General features: G+C 41.4%; 1 protein-coding gene across 1 annotated transcript in view; it reads left to right on the top strand.

Moving 5' to 3' along the window:
- The first annotated feature begins 380 nt into the window (after nt 1-380).
- LOC148881175 (tumor necrosis factor receptor family protein) overlaps nt 381-17,789 on the top strand; it is a 28,145-nt gene continuing 10,736 nt past the window's right edge. Inside the window, exon 1 of the mRNA XM_088963473.1 lies at nt 381-631. Within this exon, the coding sequence (XP_088819599.1) occupies nt 446-631 (186 nt within the window). The 5' untranslated portion in view covers nt 381-445. The remainder of the gene's footprint in view (nt 632-17,789) is intronic.

The raw sequence follows: 17,789 nt of genomic DNA on the forward strand, positions 1-17,789 counted from the left end.
CCTTGGTATCTAGAGGGATCGGCCGATCGGGTCATAAAACCTTAGTCAGGGTTATTTTTGCCATTGTAGAATAAAACCAAGGGCTCGAGTATGATAGAAAAAAGACATGATACCTGTTTATCAAAAAACAAAAAAGACATGAGATACCGGACAGCCAATCAACCGGTATCATCAGGGGGGTAGTTTGATGGGTCAAATCTCTTTCGTTACCATGCCTTTCCTATATCATAAATTTTCCCAAATTCAAATCCGACCAGAGTGAGGGTCATTTTCGATTTTTCGTCACTTTAGGTTCAGACCCTCTCCTGCTCTTCGCCTCTTCCCGTCTGTCTATAAGAGACTGGGCGAGTGGAGAGAACTGAGAATAACCAAATTCGTACAACGCTGGACAAGTGATTGTTGGTTGGCCAATTGAGAGAGAGAGAGAGAGAGTCGCGGTGGGGGGATGTTGTTGGGGAGTGGTGCAAGTACTACTTTTGTGAGGTATTTCTCTAGGAAATGCTCTCAGAACGTAAGGAAGATCAACCCGAAGGTGCCCCCTCAAGAGGCATCATCCATAGCCAAAAGTCTCTACCAGATCATCAAGGAACGCGGACCTCTCACCGTTTCAAACACTTGGAACCAAGCCAAGGTCTCTCTCTCTCTCTCTCTCTCTCTATCTATCTATCTGTGTCTCATTTTTCTTAGTACCGTGAAGTCCATCTTCATATCTTTAGTAATAAATCAAGGTATGGGAATATTGTAATAGCAGTAGCATTCTAAAAGTTGCAACTTTGCGCAATTGTGCATTAGACATTCCATTTTCAGCATCTTGTAAATAAAATCTTTTTTTTTGTAAAAGGCTATAGCTTTACCTAGTTGTTAGTTGTTAGGTAATTTCTCTACCAAGTGCTGATTATATATTTTCCATGTGTTGGATATGTTGATTTTTCCATGTTTTGATTTGAAATAGTTGATCATTTGTAAAGACTAAGGAGCATTGCTATTTTGAACTATATGCTTGCTGGTTGATACATTAAACTAGGGAGACTTGTTTTGAGGCTGCACCTCGTGTCTCTTTGTGGGAAGCATTCACTGTGTATCTTTTTATTGATTTTTAATAAAATTCACTATTACTTATTAAAAAAGAATGTATTATTTATTAATATTGGTTGTACAAAAGAATGGAAAGAATAATTACAATGAATCTGCTCTAGTTAGAACCTTTCTTAGTACATGAGAACCTTCCATTTCAAGAGGGATTTGACTAAGAGCTTTATTGAGAACATTCCTATCTTCAATATCTCTGACTTTTGGCAACTGGAGATGACACCTAGACTTCCCACTTAGGCTGAGCTCTCTAGAGTCTTCTCTTGAACTCAGTCCTAGGTCTGGATCTGGATCAACACGATTTGGACCTGGGTCAACACGATTTGGACCTGGGTCTCTTAACACTCCCTCTCAAGTCGAGGAGGAAAACTGTGGACACCCAACTTGGAACAAAGCAATCTAAACTTCTGCAAGTTGATTATCAGAGGAGACATAGCTGATAATCAGATATTCCATGCCAAATTTTTCTTGAGCAAAGTGATAGTCCAACACATTGTGTTTGTTAAAAGTGTGGAACACTGGATTAATGGACATATGGAGAGCACTGATGTTGTCACAATATAGTGTTGATGGCTTAGGTAGAGATATCCTCAAATGTTGGAGTACAAAAGGCAACTAGGTAATCTCAACCGTAGTAGAGGACATGGACCTGTATTTGACTTTAGTGCTAGACTTGGCCACAATAGTTTGCTCCTTTGCTCCCCACAAGATAAGATTATTACCAAGAAAAACACAATAACCAGTGGTGGAGTGTCTAATAAGAGGGCACCTTGCCTAGTCAGCATTTGAATAGGCATATGGATCAAAGGAGCTGTTGATATAAAGATTAAGTCAATAATCAATTGTCCCATGAACATATCTCAATATTCACTTTACAAGCTGAAAGTGGTAATCAATGGGTGCATGCATGTATTAGCAAACAAGGTTCATAGAGTAAGAGAGATCTAGTATTGTGGTTTTGGGTTTTGAAACTGATCCTTGCTCTGCTCTTGATGGTTGTCTCCCGGATTCCAGGCCTGTCTCATTGCCGATTACCCATGGATTTGAAGCTGATAGAGTTGTGGGTGGTGGGGAGATACAGAAGAAGGGTGAGAGGGAGGAGGGAGTGTGCAATATAATACTGGAAGAGCTTGGGCACCCAAATAGGGTGGAATTAGAAAGGGAGAAGTTGAATGAGGGTGAGGTTGGTGGGTCCAAAGAAGATAGAGGTGGAATGGAACAGGAGGGGGTGTATGGGAAGCATAGAGAGGACAAAAGCAGAATGGTTGAGAAGGGAATTGAAAGAGAGGATTCCTTAGCCGAATTTGTAGGAAAGCTAGGCTGCAAGATAAAAAATTTGAACGAGCTGAAAGTGCATTTGAAGAATAAAAAAGAGGAAAGGAAGGTGAGAAAAAGAAGGTTAAGTGAGGTTGAGAGGCTAAAAAAGGATGTAGAAGGGGACAAAGAATTTTGTGAGAGGAAGGGTAGGGGAAGGGAAGGAGAAGTTTAGGGGTGGGGGTGGATTATTTTTTGGAGTGATGAAGATTGTGAGCTGGAATGTGAGAGGATTGGGGAAAGCAAGGAAGAGAGCATTAATAAAGGAGGTCCTAAGGAAAGAAAACCCAGATATCTTTATAATTCAGGAATCTAAGCTCGTGACTTTTGACAAGAGATGGGCTAGAAGTGTGTGGAGTGCAAATGGCCTTAGTTGGGCTATGAACCCTTCTTGGGGCTCATCAGGAGGATTAGTCACTATGTGGAAGAATGAAGTTGTAGAGGGAGTTGAAGAATTAATTGGAAGGTTCTCAGTGTCTGTCAAATTCAAGCAAGTGGGAGATGGGTTTGAATGGGTCTTAACTAATGTTTATGGCCCCACTGGCTATAGACCAAGGAATGAATTGTGGGAAGAACTGGAAGATATTAGAGGTTTGTGGGATGGGCCTTGGTGTCTAGGAGGGGATTTGAATGTGATTAGATTCAGTGAAGAGTGCAGTTAGGTGCGGCAAAGGAGTACCACCAGTATGAGGAATTTTAATGAGTTTATGAATGTTTTTGAACTCAAGGAACTTGAACTCCTACATAACAGATTCACATGGTCAAATCTCCAAGCTGATCCAATTTGCTCCAAATTAGACAAATTCCTTTTTATTGCAGATTGGGAAGAGCATTGGGGAGACATGGTGTCAAGGGCCTTACCGAGAGTTGCTTCTATGATGAGGTTAGAATGAGGATTGGGGAATCTAAAAGTTTTAATGGAGAATTTTCAAAGGATCTCAAGTTTGAAGGTGAAGAAAAGTTGTGTAGCAGGTATCAACATGAAAGAGGATGACATCCAATTAATGATAGGAATGCTCGGTTGTGAAGTCAAAACCTGCCCCTAGAGTACCTTGGCATTGCCTTTGGGGGTAATCCAAGAGCAAAAGTTTTTTGGCAACCTGTTGTAGATAGATTTGTGAAAAAGTTTCTATATGGAAGAGGAACTACATCTCTTTGGGAGGTAGAGTCACCTTGATCAAGTCTACCTTAGCCAACCTACCCACTTACTTCCTCTCTATATTTAGAATCCTGGGTAAAGTGGCTAGGAGTTTAGAAAAAATCATGAGAGAAAGGGTCATTGGGAACTAGGTGATGAGAAAAATGTCCTTCCTCTATAAGGTGAAAGTTGTAGCACAGGGTCATTGGGTGTATTCATGGATTGTTAGAAAATGGCTGGGATGCAAAATGTACGCCTCACACTTCATCGAGTTCCCCTTGGAAAGAAACCATTGAGGTATTACCTTCTTTCCTTATTTTCATTTGCTTTGATGTGGTGAGGGAATAAAGTTTTGTTTTGGAAAGACATTTGGATTGGTGACCTACCACTCATTGCAATTCCATGTTCTACTTTGTCCCATTATAAGTTTAAACCGGTCTCTAAATTTGGTTTGACCACTCCACTTGGGTTAAACAAGAAGTTTGGGTTTATAAGGGGTTTAAGGGATAATGAATATGACTTGTTCTTCTACTAGGAAAATTGGAATTTGTTTTTTTGGATCAAAATTCTTTTGATGGTAGGATTTGGTGGTAAAGTTTTTGGATCAAAATTCTTGTGCCTCTTTTTTAATCTTTTAATCCAGTCAGAACCTTTGGTGGTAAAGTTTCATGGTGAAGGAAACCTAGGGTAAACCTATCCCTCCTAAAGTACAAGTTTTTGTTGGGAAACCTAGGGTAAACCTAGGCCTAACTAATGCATGTCTCCTCATTTGTGCATTCTTTGCAAGGAGTGGTAAGACTATTCCTCATTTATTAATCTCCTATTCCTTTATGTCTTGCCTCTGGGAGTTTTTGTTCTCTTTGGTTGCAAATTTCGACTTCTTGAGGCATCAGGAAAAAAAAGAGGAAGGATTATGTGGAGGATAGTAAGAGCAGCTTTGGTTTGGACTCTAGACAGTCTAGGAAGAAAGGAACCAAAGGATCTTTAATGGAAAAAGTAAATCCAAGGAGTTGGTTGAAACTATAACAATCAGAACTGCGCGCTAGGTAAAAACCTTGGAGATCCTTTGGGAATTTTCCACCAATGACGTAGTAAGGTCTTGGGCTGAAGTGGCACATTCGGGAAGACACATTGATAGGTAAAGAATGGACTGGAATCCCCTAGAGATTGATAAATTGAAACTAAATTTTGGTGGTAGTTCAATGGGCAATTTGGGAAGGGTTGGTATTGGTGGAGGTTTTAGAAATCACCAGGGAGTGGTGTAGTGCTTTAAAAGTGCTAGGTGCAGAAAAAGGCACAAGAGGCAATTTGCGCTTGAGGCAAAGGTGAGGCGCACGCCTTCCTGAAGCAAGGCACAAAAATACAAAAAATGCCAAAAAATTCAAAAATACAAAAAAAAATATTGAACATAGTATTAATAAAAAATATAAACTTAAAATTTAAAATAAATGTTTTAGAAAATCTATTGTTTAAAATTAAAATACATAAACATAACATGTAAGGCGTATTCAAATGAAAATTTAAAAATAAAATGAAACATAAAACATTTTCAAGCATGTAAAACCTACAATCTCTTTTTTTTTTTCCTCAACTGCATTACTTCAAATAGCTATTGTGACGTAAAGCATCTTGCATTTCTGATTCTACAAGCTGTCTTTGTACCAAGCCCCTCGAGGCAAGCCCAAACAAGTCCATTTTAGGGTTTTAAATTCTTAATCCTCACACAAAAAATGATTTTATAATTTTAATTGTCTTTTAATAGGTTATTTTATTAGGATGAATGGTTCAAAAAAGAGCAAAAAGCACAAAAAATAAAAAAAGGTGCATGCTTGGGCTGAGGCACAAGGCACGCTAAGCACACACCTAGGTGCACCAGGCGCGCACCTTTTGAAAGTGCTGCGTCTAGGGCCTAGGCGAGGCGCATACCTTAAGATGTGACTCGCCTGAGCGCCTAGGCGCACCTTTTAAATCATTGGAGTGGTGGTGGCTCTATATTCAATGTCAATTGGCATTGCTAACTTAGTTAAGGCTGAAATATTGACCCTATTACAAGGCTTGAGACTAGCGGAACAGCTGGGAGTTAGGGATTTGGAGATTGAGGGTGACTCACAAGTAGTGATTTCTTGGTCAAAGAGACTTAATGCTTCATTCAATCGGGTGAGAAGAATTGAAATGGTTGGCTTATGTATTAGGTAAATAGGTGTGGACAAATCTATTTTATTCTGACAAATGTGTAATCTGGTGTATCAAAGTTGCTCCAACAGTTGTACTTCTCTTTTAATTAATTAATGAATTTCCCTTTGCTGATAAATAAAAGGATCCCAACACACATGGAAAGCCATGAGAAGATAAATTGGGGTTTGATAGGGGAGAGGAAGAGCCTCCAAATTCGAACGCAGAGAAGTGGGCCAGGAAGATGGTTTTAATGTCAAGTGGGGTCTACATCATGAATTCTAAATCCTTTTTTAGGAATCAACTCAGGTTGTTTTCTCTCTTGAGGTGGAATCTTTGGTTAGCGATCTGGGGAGATTCTTAATGGAGCAAAGGATAAGTTGGGGGAGAGGACAAAGGAAGTTGCGATTGGTGATTCTGAATCTGGAAAGGCTTTAGGAGATGACGATGGAGGAGTTGAGGATAATGATGTGATTGTTTGCGTGTCTTCCCAGGTAGAGTGCTTTGATGCCATGCACAATCCTTTTGAGGAAGTGGTGATTGGGAAGTTAGGTGTGGAGCTGAAGTGGTGGCTTTCACACATTATTCACATTACAGTGCCAACATTCGTAGATGTTGGAGGTGTGGCTTTCGAGTTAATAGTAGTTCGGTCTCTTAGATGAGAAGCTGTTGGCATGAAAATGACAATGGAATTGACTCCAATTTTGAAGTGAGAGATCAGGTCTGAAAGCTTTCTATTGAGAAGATTGTGGAGAAAAATGTTGAGGTTGGCAAAACTCTTGGCTTGCTTTTTTTGGGGGGAGGGGAGGAGTTTGCTAGGAAAGCCTTTGAGGAGTCTGAGAGTTGGAGGGGAGAAAGTTTGAAGCAAGTGGCAATTGGGGAGGGAGGAAAGATGTGGGATGAGGATACTGACAGAGAGGAGTAAGTGTTCGAAGGGGAGGATTAAGAGTTGGTTGCCTGGGTCTGTGTGCTCTTGGAGCTTGTGGAGGTATCCGAAATTGGTGCTTTCGGTTCTTCGTTTTGTTGTTTGTCTTTAGTCTTGTGTCGTTGGCTGTAAGTTCGTATTAGTGTCTTGTTATCTCTCTCTCGAGTGGTTTCTTATCACCTTCCTTTTGTATTCTCTTTTTCTTTTAATGAATTTCTATTTATCTTTCAAAACTAAAAAAAAGGAGTGTTATCGCTAGTAAGAACAATATCATCTACATATAATAGAAGGAAGATGCTGCCACACTCATGATGAAGCACACAGAGTAAATGATCATGCATACCGTAGAAAAACCTTTATCTAAAAGATGAGTACTGAACCTATCAAACCAGGCCCGGGGGGCTTGCTTCAAGCTGTATAAAGATTTTTGAAGTTTATAGATGTAGTCTGGATGGATGGCATCAACAAAGGCATTCTTTCCATCAAGTTGCCGAATCTTCTAGTTTCATTGGATAGCAATAGTGAGAACCAACCTAATTTTTTTTAGGTCTCACTACTGGGCTTAAGGTCTCATTCATAGTCTAACTCTTGAAGTCGATTGTAGCCCTTGGATACTCAACCCACCTTTAGGTATTCTAAAGTACCATTTACATTTAATATAGTTTTGAACAACCACTTACAACCTACTAAGTTCATATATGGGGATTTTGGAATAAGTGTCCAAATCTGGTTGTGATGAAGAGTTGCACGTTTTTTCATGGTGCAAACCCAACCTGGATGCATAAGGGTGGAATGAACTGTGTTACTTCAGTAGGAATGTCTTTAGATGGTGTTTTTTTTCATAAATTGTTCTTTCTCCCACTCATGGTAGGTTGCGAGTTGAAGATCAATCCCCTCCAAGGAAGTCTCAGAAGATGAATCATCAGTACAAAGCACAACATTCTCAACAAATACGACATTGCTAGATATGTAGACATGTCCTGTAGGAGGACAGAGACATCTGTAGCCTTTAGGAAGAGTATTGTATCCAATAAACACGTAGGGCAAGGAATGGGGAGAGAACTTGTTTTCTTTGTAATCCCGCAAATATGGGTTACACCTACACAGCTACACCCACAGACCCGTAGTGAATTGTAATCTAGATCATTCCCAGTAAGTAACTTGGATGAATTTGTCATACTAAGAGTTGGTGTAAGTAATATATTGATCAAGAAAACTGTTGTAATGAATGCTTCTACCCTCAGCACTTTTGGCAGTTTACTATGAAAGAGCATGATGGATAACCCAAGCTCAACAATGGTTCTATGCCTGCATTTAACTAACCATTCTGTGCTTGAGTTCTTGGACATGGCAACTATCTAACTAAACCATGATAGTTGCATCTTTAAATTTGAGAAAACATGATAGAAGATCATATTTATTTTTCATTGGATAAATCCAAATAAACCATGAGAAATCATTAAAAAAAGCAACATAATATCAGTATCTTTGAATTGAGGGAATGGATGCAGAACCCCATAAATCACAGTGTATTTTATCAAAAATATTTTCACTTCTAGTCCTTTCAGAAACAAAAAGGAAGATGACTATTTTTGCCCATTTGACTTCTGGAACAAACAATGTTTTTCTTATTACAAGGCTCAACAAAAATAAAATTATTATTATGTAAAAACTTCACGACTCTTTCATTGGGATGATTGAGTCACTGATGCCAAACACCCTAAGAGGTATGCTTGAATTGATTGGAACATAAGCATGTTGCTCTTCTCCATCAAAAGAAATAAAGGCCACCATCTCTACTGCTAGTTCCTAGAATCCTCACCATTCACTTGTCCTTGATAACAAAACCAGATGATGAGAATTCAAAAACAGAATCATAATCATCAGTACACTGTCCTATTGAGAGCTTACTTTTTTGTCAGCCAGGAACAAGAAGAGTATTTTTGAGTTTTAGATTTGCTAGCACAAGCAGTACCAATAGGGTGTTGGGGAAGTAAAGACACCTGCATTGCTCGTCATTTGACTGCTTTTCCCAGTGTCTAGTATTCATTTTGAATCATGAGGATCATTTAAAGTCATAGTGCCAATCATTGGGGTAAATATTCTCTTTGATAAGCTCTATTGAAGCGGTTGTAGTAGTCATATGCCTCATGCCCAAATTTCCTGTAGATTTGACATTGAATAGGATTCTTATTAGTTTGTACCTACTGGTTTCCAGACTGTTGATTGTTATTTCTATTTTGCCCATCTGGTTGGAATTCACGCCCTTGGGAATTGAAGTTGTGCTCTGCATTTTGATTCTTCTTCCTATTCCACTGTTGATTCTGGTTTTTATTTTCATTTTTTTTGTCCTGTTCCTGTTCTAGTGTTGGCCAAAAAAAGCTTGTGAATGATTCTGAAGTTTCCTCACTACTAGATGGAAATGACTTTCATGGCTTTGTAGAGCAGACATGAATTGAGAGAAAAGACAAGTAAGAATGGAAGCTATAAAGACTTCATATTTTGGTCCCAAGCCATTAATGACCCAGTACGCCTTGTTAGTATTTGGAACTGGTTTTATGGCTTCCAATTCATCACAAATTGTCTTATAGAATTGCAGATATTCAGCTACTGGGGAACTCCCCTTTATAATGGCTAGCATACATGGGAGGTGGTGTATAGAAGCAAGGAATAGGGTGGTTTAGGTCTTGGGAATGTAAGAAAGAAGAATATAGCGCTCTTAGGGAAATGGTTGTGGAGATGGCCTTTAGAGAGGGAAAATTTGTGGGTTGAGATAGTTGCTAGTACACATGGGAGATCAGAGAATGGCGGGGATGCTGGTGTATCATGAAGGGCTGAAAGAATGGTAAGATCCATCATATGGACGCCAAAAAGGGTTGCGGAATGGGTGGGCGAATTTCAAAAATTTCTTTCCATTCTTCCAACTGGGAATCACATTCCTTGAATTATCCAGGATTTATCTTGAATCAAAACCGAACCAATTCTGAACCAAAAAGAGAAGGGAAGGGATATACCTGATCCGAAGAAGCAGTATCTCCCAACGTTGGTGTTCATGCCCAAAGAAGATCCCAAGAACTGCTCCCACGGAAGATGACACAGCGATGATGGAGCAGAACCAGCAGTGTTCGTCCCACGAACCAGGTTCTTCTGAAGAACTCGATGGAAGCAGAGAGCATCGCACAAAATCAAGAACTTTTCTTGATCTTCCTTCACAGAGAACTTGAACCGGCAGTAGATGGCGGTGGTTGCTGGAGGAGAAGGCTAGAGAAGAAGATGGCGAACTGCTTTTTCCTCTTCTCTAGGGTTTCTGAGATCCTATCTCAAAGTTGCAGAGTAATCCGCAAAATCCCTAGGGATTGAATTCTTGTGATTCGAATTAGGGTTTCTCCTCTTTTCTTTGTGATTAAGAAACCTCCTAATCTCATTAGGAGTTATCCTAATCCAAATCTGTATTTGGATAAGGAGTCTTCTTAATCCTATCTGCAGATTAGATCAGCCCACTCCTGATCTTATCAGGAGGTTACCAGATTCAAATCCTATTTGAATTTGGTCTCCATGAGTGGATAGGGTTAAGACCCAATCTTTTTTGGCTTAACCTAATCTCAAATCCGCCCCTTTAAGTGACTGATCAAATCAGCTCAGTTCGAAATGGGCTTTAGGCCCAATATATATTAAGTGCTCAATAGGCTTCCAAACTGTTGCCTAGTTGGGCTTCTTTGTATGGCCTGGGACCCAAGCATTGATCTACACATCAGCCACATGGGTTCGGCCCAACCTCTGTTACAAGGCCTAGCCAAATTCACCGGAAAGCCCAGTGAACCCCTTGAGCCCACCACATGGACTCTATGGGCCCAACACTTACACTAAGTGGTCCCTGGGTCAAGCCATCTTATAAAAACCTAGGAACTGTGGGCAAATGCAAGATTAGCCCATCAGGTATAACCCTAAATGGCCTTACACTCAACCTCTCAGCCCATAATGATCAAACACTGCCTGACAAGAGATGACCTCTCCCTCGGCTGCAAGGAATAGTGTTGCACTCTCTGCTCACATGGATCCCGGGATTTAAAACCATTTGCAAACATTTTGAAACCGTATATATCTATATATCTTATATATAAATTTTGCAAAACAAAATTCCAACGATTGAAATCAACTGCCGACAGTTTGGTTTCCATCAGAGAGAGTGCATCCTCGATCATTACCTTTGTCCGACAAAGGGGCTGATTCTGTCACTATGATCACCCACTCAGATGAATTCTCAGACTGTCCCAACATATCCAGGTTTTGACCCCCGCTAAGGATCTCACTGATTGGCATATCAAAGACAGCCCAATCCGACACCCAGTGCAATATCATAATCGAGTCTAGGGGTCAGGTGTAACTTTCCAGTTTTGTCCATCAATCTCCAAGGTCCAGGGCAATACTGGAAATCTGGTCCGGTTCAAAGATTCAAGTAATCCTACACTGCATGTGCTTTGGGTCTCACCCTGCCAGTTGAGACATGCCACCCCAACACTTGGCAGCACACCAGTGTCAGCCTTGGCAGGATAAATCTCCCCAAACTTATCCAACAGCTGTGAACATTCTAAACTAACACGAGTCTTATTAAGTGTCCAGTTTAAGGGTCTTACACAGAAACATACCACACAACATGAATCAAACATGCATTTTATTCATTTACACTAAATGTCAAAAGTATATCAAAACTTATTGGAGCTAAGGGCATACAAAACTGTCTAACAACTCCCACTTGCACTTAGGTCTAATCTGGTACAAGCCGGAGTCCCATGCTTTCCACGTGTTTCTCAAACACTTTCTGTGTGAGTGGCTTAGTCAATGGGTCTGCCACATTATCTGCTGATGCTACCCTTTTAATCAGGACGTCCCCTCTACCAGCAATCTCCCGCAGTACATGGTATTTTCTCTTGATGTGCTTCGACTTCGAGTGGGCTCGAGGCTCCTTAGCCTGGGTGGTCGCTCCATTGTTGTCACACAACAACGGGATGGGTGATGTGCTGGACGGGACCACTCCTAATTCGTGAATGAACTTTTTCATCCACACGGCTTCCTTGGCAGCTTCACTTGCGGCAATGTACTCGGCTTCGGTCGTGGAGTCTTCCGTGGACCCCTGTTTGCTACTTTTCCAGCAGACAGCACACGATCATATCGTGAAAACATACCCAGATGTAGACTATCATCTGGATTCGATTGGAAATCGGCATCAGTATACCCCAGGATTTGTAGTGAACTACCATCGAATATCAAGCAAAACTCTTTTGTCCTTCAAAGGTATTTGAGTATGTTCTTCACAACAGTCCAGTGCTCCTGTCCTGGGTTGGCCTAAAACTTGCTTACCACACTCACTGCTCGAGCGATGTCAGGGCGAGTGCACAGCATGACATACATGATGCTCCTTACGGCTGAGGCATAGGGAACGTCTTTCATGCCTTCAATCTCCTCACAAGTCTTGGGAGACATCTTCTTGGAGAGAGTGACTCCGTGCCTGAAAGGAACATTTCCTTTCTTGGAGTTCTCCATGCTGTACCTTTTGACAATTTTGTCAATGTAAGCAGCCTGCGATAATCCAATTATCCGCTTCAGTCTATCTCTATAGAGTCAAAGACCCAATATATAGGAGGCTTCTCTAAGATCTTTCATGGAGAATTGCTGCGAAAGCCACACCTTGACCGAAGTCAACATTCCTACATCATTCCCAATGAGTAGGATATCGTCCACATACAACACCAAGAAGGTGACCTTATCCCCACTGGACTTCCTGTAAACACAGGGCTCATCTGGGTTCTGCTCAAAGACAAACGATTTGACTGCAAAGTCAAAACGGATGTTCCAACTTCTAGAAGCTTGCTCAAGTCCATATATGGATTTATTAAGTTTACATACCATGTGTTCTTGACCTACAACAATGAAGCCTTGCGACTGCTGCATGTAGATATCTTCACTAAGATCTCCATTCAGGAACGCGGTTTTGACATCCATCTGCCAAATCTCGTAGTCAAGGTATGCTACTACAGCTAGCAGGATCCTAATGGATTTAAGCATGGCCACGGGCAAAAAAGTTTCCTCATAGTCGATGCCTTTTTTCTGAGTATACCTTTTTGCCCAAACGAGCTTTGAAAGTCTCAACCTTGCCATCGGGGCCCTTCTTCCTCTTATAGATCTACTTGCAACTGATTGCTTTTACCCTGGAGGGCGGATCTATTAGAGTCCATACTCCATTGGCCTTCATTGAGTCCATCTCGGCTCTCATGGCCTTCACCCACTTCTGAGAATCTATGTCCAACATAGCTTCCGCGTAAGTTACGGGATCCTCCTCACTAGTTAAGGCTTCCACCAGGTAACTATCTTGGTCATAACTCTAACGGACTGGTGGCTTGGATACCCGGGTGGATTTTCTAGGTTCGTCACTACCTGGAACTTGTGGGACATCTCCCACTATTCCTGAGCTCTCCTCATCAAGAACTATTTCTTGACGATGGGTGTCCAGGATGTAATCGGTCTCTAAGAACTGGGCGTTGTGACTGTAGAACACTTTCTGCTCACTTGGGTCATAGAATGGATAACCCACTGAATCCTTTGGGTAGCCTACAAATAGGCAACGACTGGTATTGGGTTCCAACTTGTCCGCACTCGTTCTTTTAACGTGCGCAGGACAACCCCAAATTTTCAAGTGTCTGACACTTGGTTTCTTTCCGGTCCAAAGTTCGTATGGAGTTTTCGGAACCGATTTGGTTGGAACCCGATTCAGCACGTAAATAGCAGTCTCTAATGCATATCCCCAAAAGGATGTGGGTAATTTTGAGCGTATGATAAGTGACCGGACCATGTCTAACAATGTTCTATTCCTCCTCTCTGAAACACTGTTAAGCTGTGGTATTGCAGGGGGAGCTAACTGTGATATTATCCCGTTGGCCTTCAAGTAGTCCCTGAATTCGTCAGAGAGATACTCGCCACCTTGATCTAATCGAAGGGCCTTAATTTCTCTCCCTAACTGTTTCTCGACTTCTTGTCTGAACTCCTTGAACTTTTCAAAGGATTCGGACTTCTGTCTCATTAGGTGCACGTGACCATATCGTGAGTAATCATCGGTGAAGGTGATGAAATACTCGTGTTGGTTACGAGTCCTAAAACTCAGGGGACCACATACATTAGTATGTATAAGGTCAAGCGTGCCTGTACATCTTTCAGGCTTACCGTTAAATGGCCGTTTTGTCATCTTACCTCGGAGGCAAGGCTCACAAGTGGGAAGATCTTCTACGGTTAAAAAATCCAAAGGACCATCCTTTACCAGTCTTGTGATTCGGTCAATACCGATATGGCCAAGTCGGTAATGCCACAGGCACGTGGGACTAAGTAGATCACGAGTCATTTTCTTGGGGATTTCGACCGACGTAGTTTCGGTTAAATTAGTTTCTAGAGAAGGATATAGAACGTAGAGATCGTTCTCCAGTTCCCTGCATGCGATGAATTTATTGTTCCTTTTGATAGTAATCATATTACTAAAATAGACAGTATATCCATCAGCACACAGTTTAGAAACAGAAATCAAATTTCTTCTTAAGTTTTGTACATAAAGACAATCCTTAAGTACAAGTATTCCTTCTCTAAAGACTAATTCTACGGTTCCTATCATCGTAGCTACAACACTTGCAGAAGTCCCCAAGTAAAGTGTCACTTCTCCTTCACTCAGCTTTCTGCTTACTTTGAACCCTTGCAGTGAATTACACGCATGAGTTGAAGCCCTGGAGTCAAAACACCAGGACATAGAAGCAAGTAACAGATTAGTTTTTATGACACAAGTTTCAAAATTACCTTTCTTAGATTCCAGGTAGGCGGGACAGTTCCTCTTCCAGTGGCCGGCTTGCTTGTAGAAGTGACAAGCATCGAATGCCTTGTCTTTCTTTTGCTTCTTAGATTTAGTGGCATTTTTCTGGGGCTTTCACTTTGCCCTTCTCTTCTTGTCAGATTTTCCAGCTTCAACAAGCATGGCTATCGGCTCATCCTTTCTAATCAGTTCTTCGGCTCGTTGCAACATATTGCTGAGCTCTTGAACACTGACATTCAGCTTGTTCATATTATAGTTCATAATGAATGGATTGAAGGATGGAGGCAAGGAGTTAAGAATGGTGTCTATCTGTGTGACCAGATCTAGCCTGGACCCAAGGGCCTCCAACTCGTTTATGTAACCCATCATTCGAAGACAATGGTCATGCACTTGCTGCCCCTTGGTCATCTGCGCGGTCATGAACTTCTTCAGGACCTTTTTGGCGAGTAGAACGGTTCTGCTCTTTGTACATAGTTTTTAGACTATCCAATATGTCTTTGGCGAGTTTGATCTGATCGAACTGCCTCTGTATCGGATTATCTAAAGAGGCTATGATATAGCAGCGGGCTAGGGAGTTTTTCTCCTCCCATTCTTGGTAGTCCCTCCTGCGGGCTTCTGAAGCCCTGTCTCCCGGGCGATTCGGTGCATGATTCTTTGCCACTTTATCTAACTTTTCTGAAGTCAGGACCAACATAAGGTTTCTGTACCAGTCGGCATAGTTTGGGCCCTTAAGCTTATTATCGCCGAGAAGCTTTGCAAATTGATCGTTTGCCATTTTCTGGTAAAACAGCAAAACGTTAGTCCACAACCTTAGTTTGATTCATGTTACCTACATAGATATGGCTTTTAATCAATGTTCCACTTCCATTTGTTCATCTCTGAGATTTCCCTCCCATCTCAGTGACGGAGACGGCGAAATGTCTCTAGAAATGTGGGAAATCACATGGGGTGCATGGAGCCAACTGTTTCAGCTGCATAACCCCACCACCTTTCCGTGAAGGATCACATCCACTCATCGTATGAGTTTTCCCTTTGGCTTCTATCAGACAAGGTTCATAGCCATTTTAGGGTAAACCTTTCTGTCCAGTGAGTGCTCACCCGTCATATTCAGGTTACGCCAAGGTACCATGAGAGAGTTCCCATTTTCTGGTGAAGCCCCTCTCACATCGGTCTATGACGCCCCTATCATCTTATGAAACACTTTGACAAATTCAACAGCAAATGGATAGCCCAATTTTATGGTGCATTTTCTCATTGCTGAAGGACCCATCATCGTGCTAATGACGGAAGGCCTTTAGAGAGTTCATCACATGAATCTCCCTATCACATGCACTCATATTGCTGGAGGGAACAACATTTATGCCCTAGTTAATTTAGGTCAAACCAAAGTGGCTCCCACTGACTTTCATAAAGTCAGATTTCTGGTGGCACAATTCGACTAGGGTTTCTGCATGTGATCCCTTTTAGGGTTGTGGGGCCCACCACGAAGGGAGGGGTCATCCAATCACCGTAAGGGACACAATGGCAATGATGTGCATTCATCCATGATGTGCGCAAGAGCCACTATCGTATCATCATGGGCCAAGTGCTTATGGCCCATGGTTGCAACACATCAAACATCCATATATCACATGACATGGAAGAATTGATCCAATCAATCACTCACTGTAAAGCCCATTAAAAGTCCATAATATTAACAATTAACATTATCTAGGTATATGGGCTGAATAGTAGTTAGCAGTTCGGCCCATATAGCTTCCACACAAAAGTGGGCTTTTGCAGCTTTAACTCTTTAAAACTGGGCTTTACAGGTTGGGCCGAATTAATTCCTGCAATTAATCATTAGTTTCAGACCTAAAAGTGGGAGAAATCAGGACTTAAAACAGTCTCCTTCGAACCCTAGATTCGGTCCAAATAGTTTTGGTCCAATCTGGTCCTAATTTCTATTAATTAATTACAACTTGATTGAATCCTATACATTCAGTCTAGAAAAATAAAAAAAATTATTTACAGACCGAATGAATAGAAAACTACAAAAAGAATGCGCAGACATTCTGCGCTGAATCAGCATCTCGATCTCCAGGTATGAACAACCCAACGAATCAAAAAATAAATAAAGGACAATTCTAAATTAATTTCAGATTTACAAAATTAATTTCAGATCAATTGCCCCACATCCAGAAACAAATTTTCTAGAAATAAAAACAATCTTTGCAAATCTGGGTAGAACACCTTCTGCCCATTTGCGCAGGTTCAGATTTGATTTTATTTGATTCAAGATTCGAAACTGCTCTGATACCACTGAAAGAATGGTAAGATCCATCATATGGACGCCAAAAAGGGTTGTGGAATGGGTGGGTGAATTTCAAAAATTTCTTCCATTCTTCCAACTGGGAATCACATTCCTTGAATTATCCAGGATTTATCTTGAATCAAAACCGAACCAATTCTGAACCAAAAAGAGAAGGGAAAGGATATACCTGATCCGGAGAAGCAGTATCTCCCAACGTTGGTGTTCACGCCCAAAGAAGATCCCAAGAATTACTCCCACGGAAGATGACACAACAATGATGGAGCAGAACCAGTAGTGTATACTACTGTGGTTTCCATTCCAGTTGCAGATTCACCTCCCGTGCCAGTTACTACTGAGAGGCCACCAATCAGACAAGTGTATACTCATAGAAGAGAACCGACCCCTCCTCCAATTTAGCCCTCGTCGACAGATCCTGTCATTGCTTCTCCCTTGGACCTTGATCTTCCTATTGCCTTGCAGAAAGGTAAACGCACTTGTACTTCTCATCCTATTTCACACTATGTTTCAACTGCTCACCTTTCTGCTTCTCATCGCAACTTTATATCATTTCTATCATCTGTTTCCATTCCCAAGACAGTTCAGGAAGCCCTTACCTCCCCATGGTGGCGACAAGCCATGAAAGAGGAACTCTCTGTTCTACAACACAATACACGTGGGAACTCACTGCTCTTCCTCTTGGTAAGTATGTTGTTGGGTGTAATTGGGTCTACATAGTGAAGTATCTTTTAGATGGCAGTGTGGAGCGATTGAAGGCCAGGTTAGTGGCCAAGGGCTATTTTCAGCTGTATGGTGTGGACTATATGGAGACATTTTCTCCTGTGGCTAAAATTGGTTCAGTTCGGGTGTTGATTTCATTAGCTGCTATGTATGATTGACCTCTTGTGCAACTTGACATAAAAAATGCTTTCCTACGTGGTGATCTCATTGAGGAAGTGTATATGGAGCAACCGCTAGGGTTTGTTGCTCAGGGGGATGATGATAAGGTTTGTAG

Source organism: Nelumbo lutea, chromosome 1 (assembly GCF_056320005.1).
Source record: "Nelumbo lutea isolate HS-2025 chromosome 1, American lotus-T2T, whole genome shotgun sequence".
Lineage (NCBI taxonomy): Eukaryota > Viridiplantae > Streptophyta > Magnoliopsida > Proteales > Nelumbonaceae > Nelumbo > Nelumbo lutea.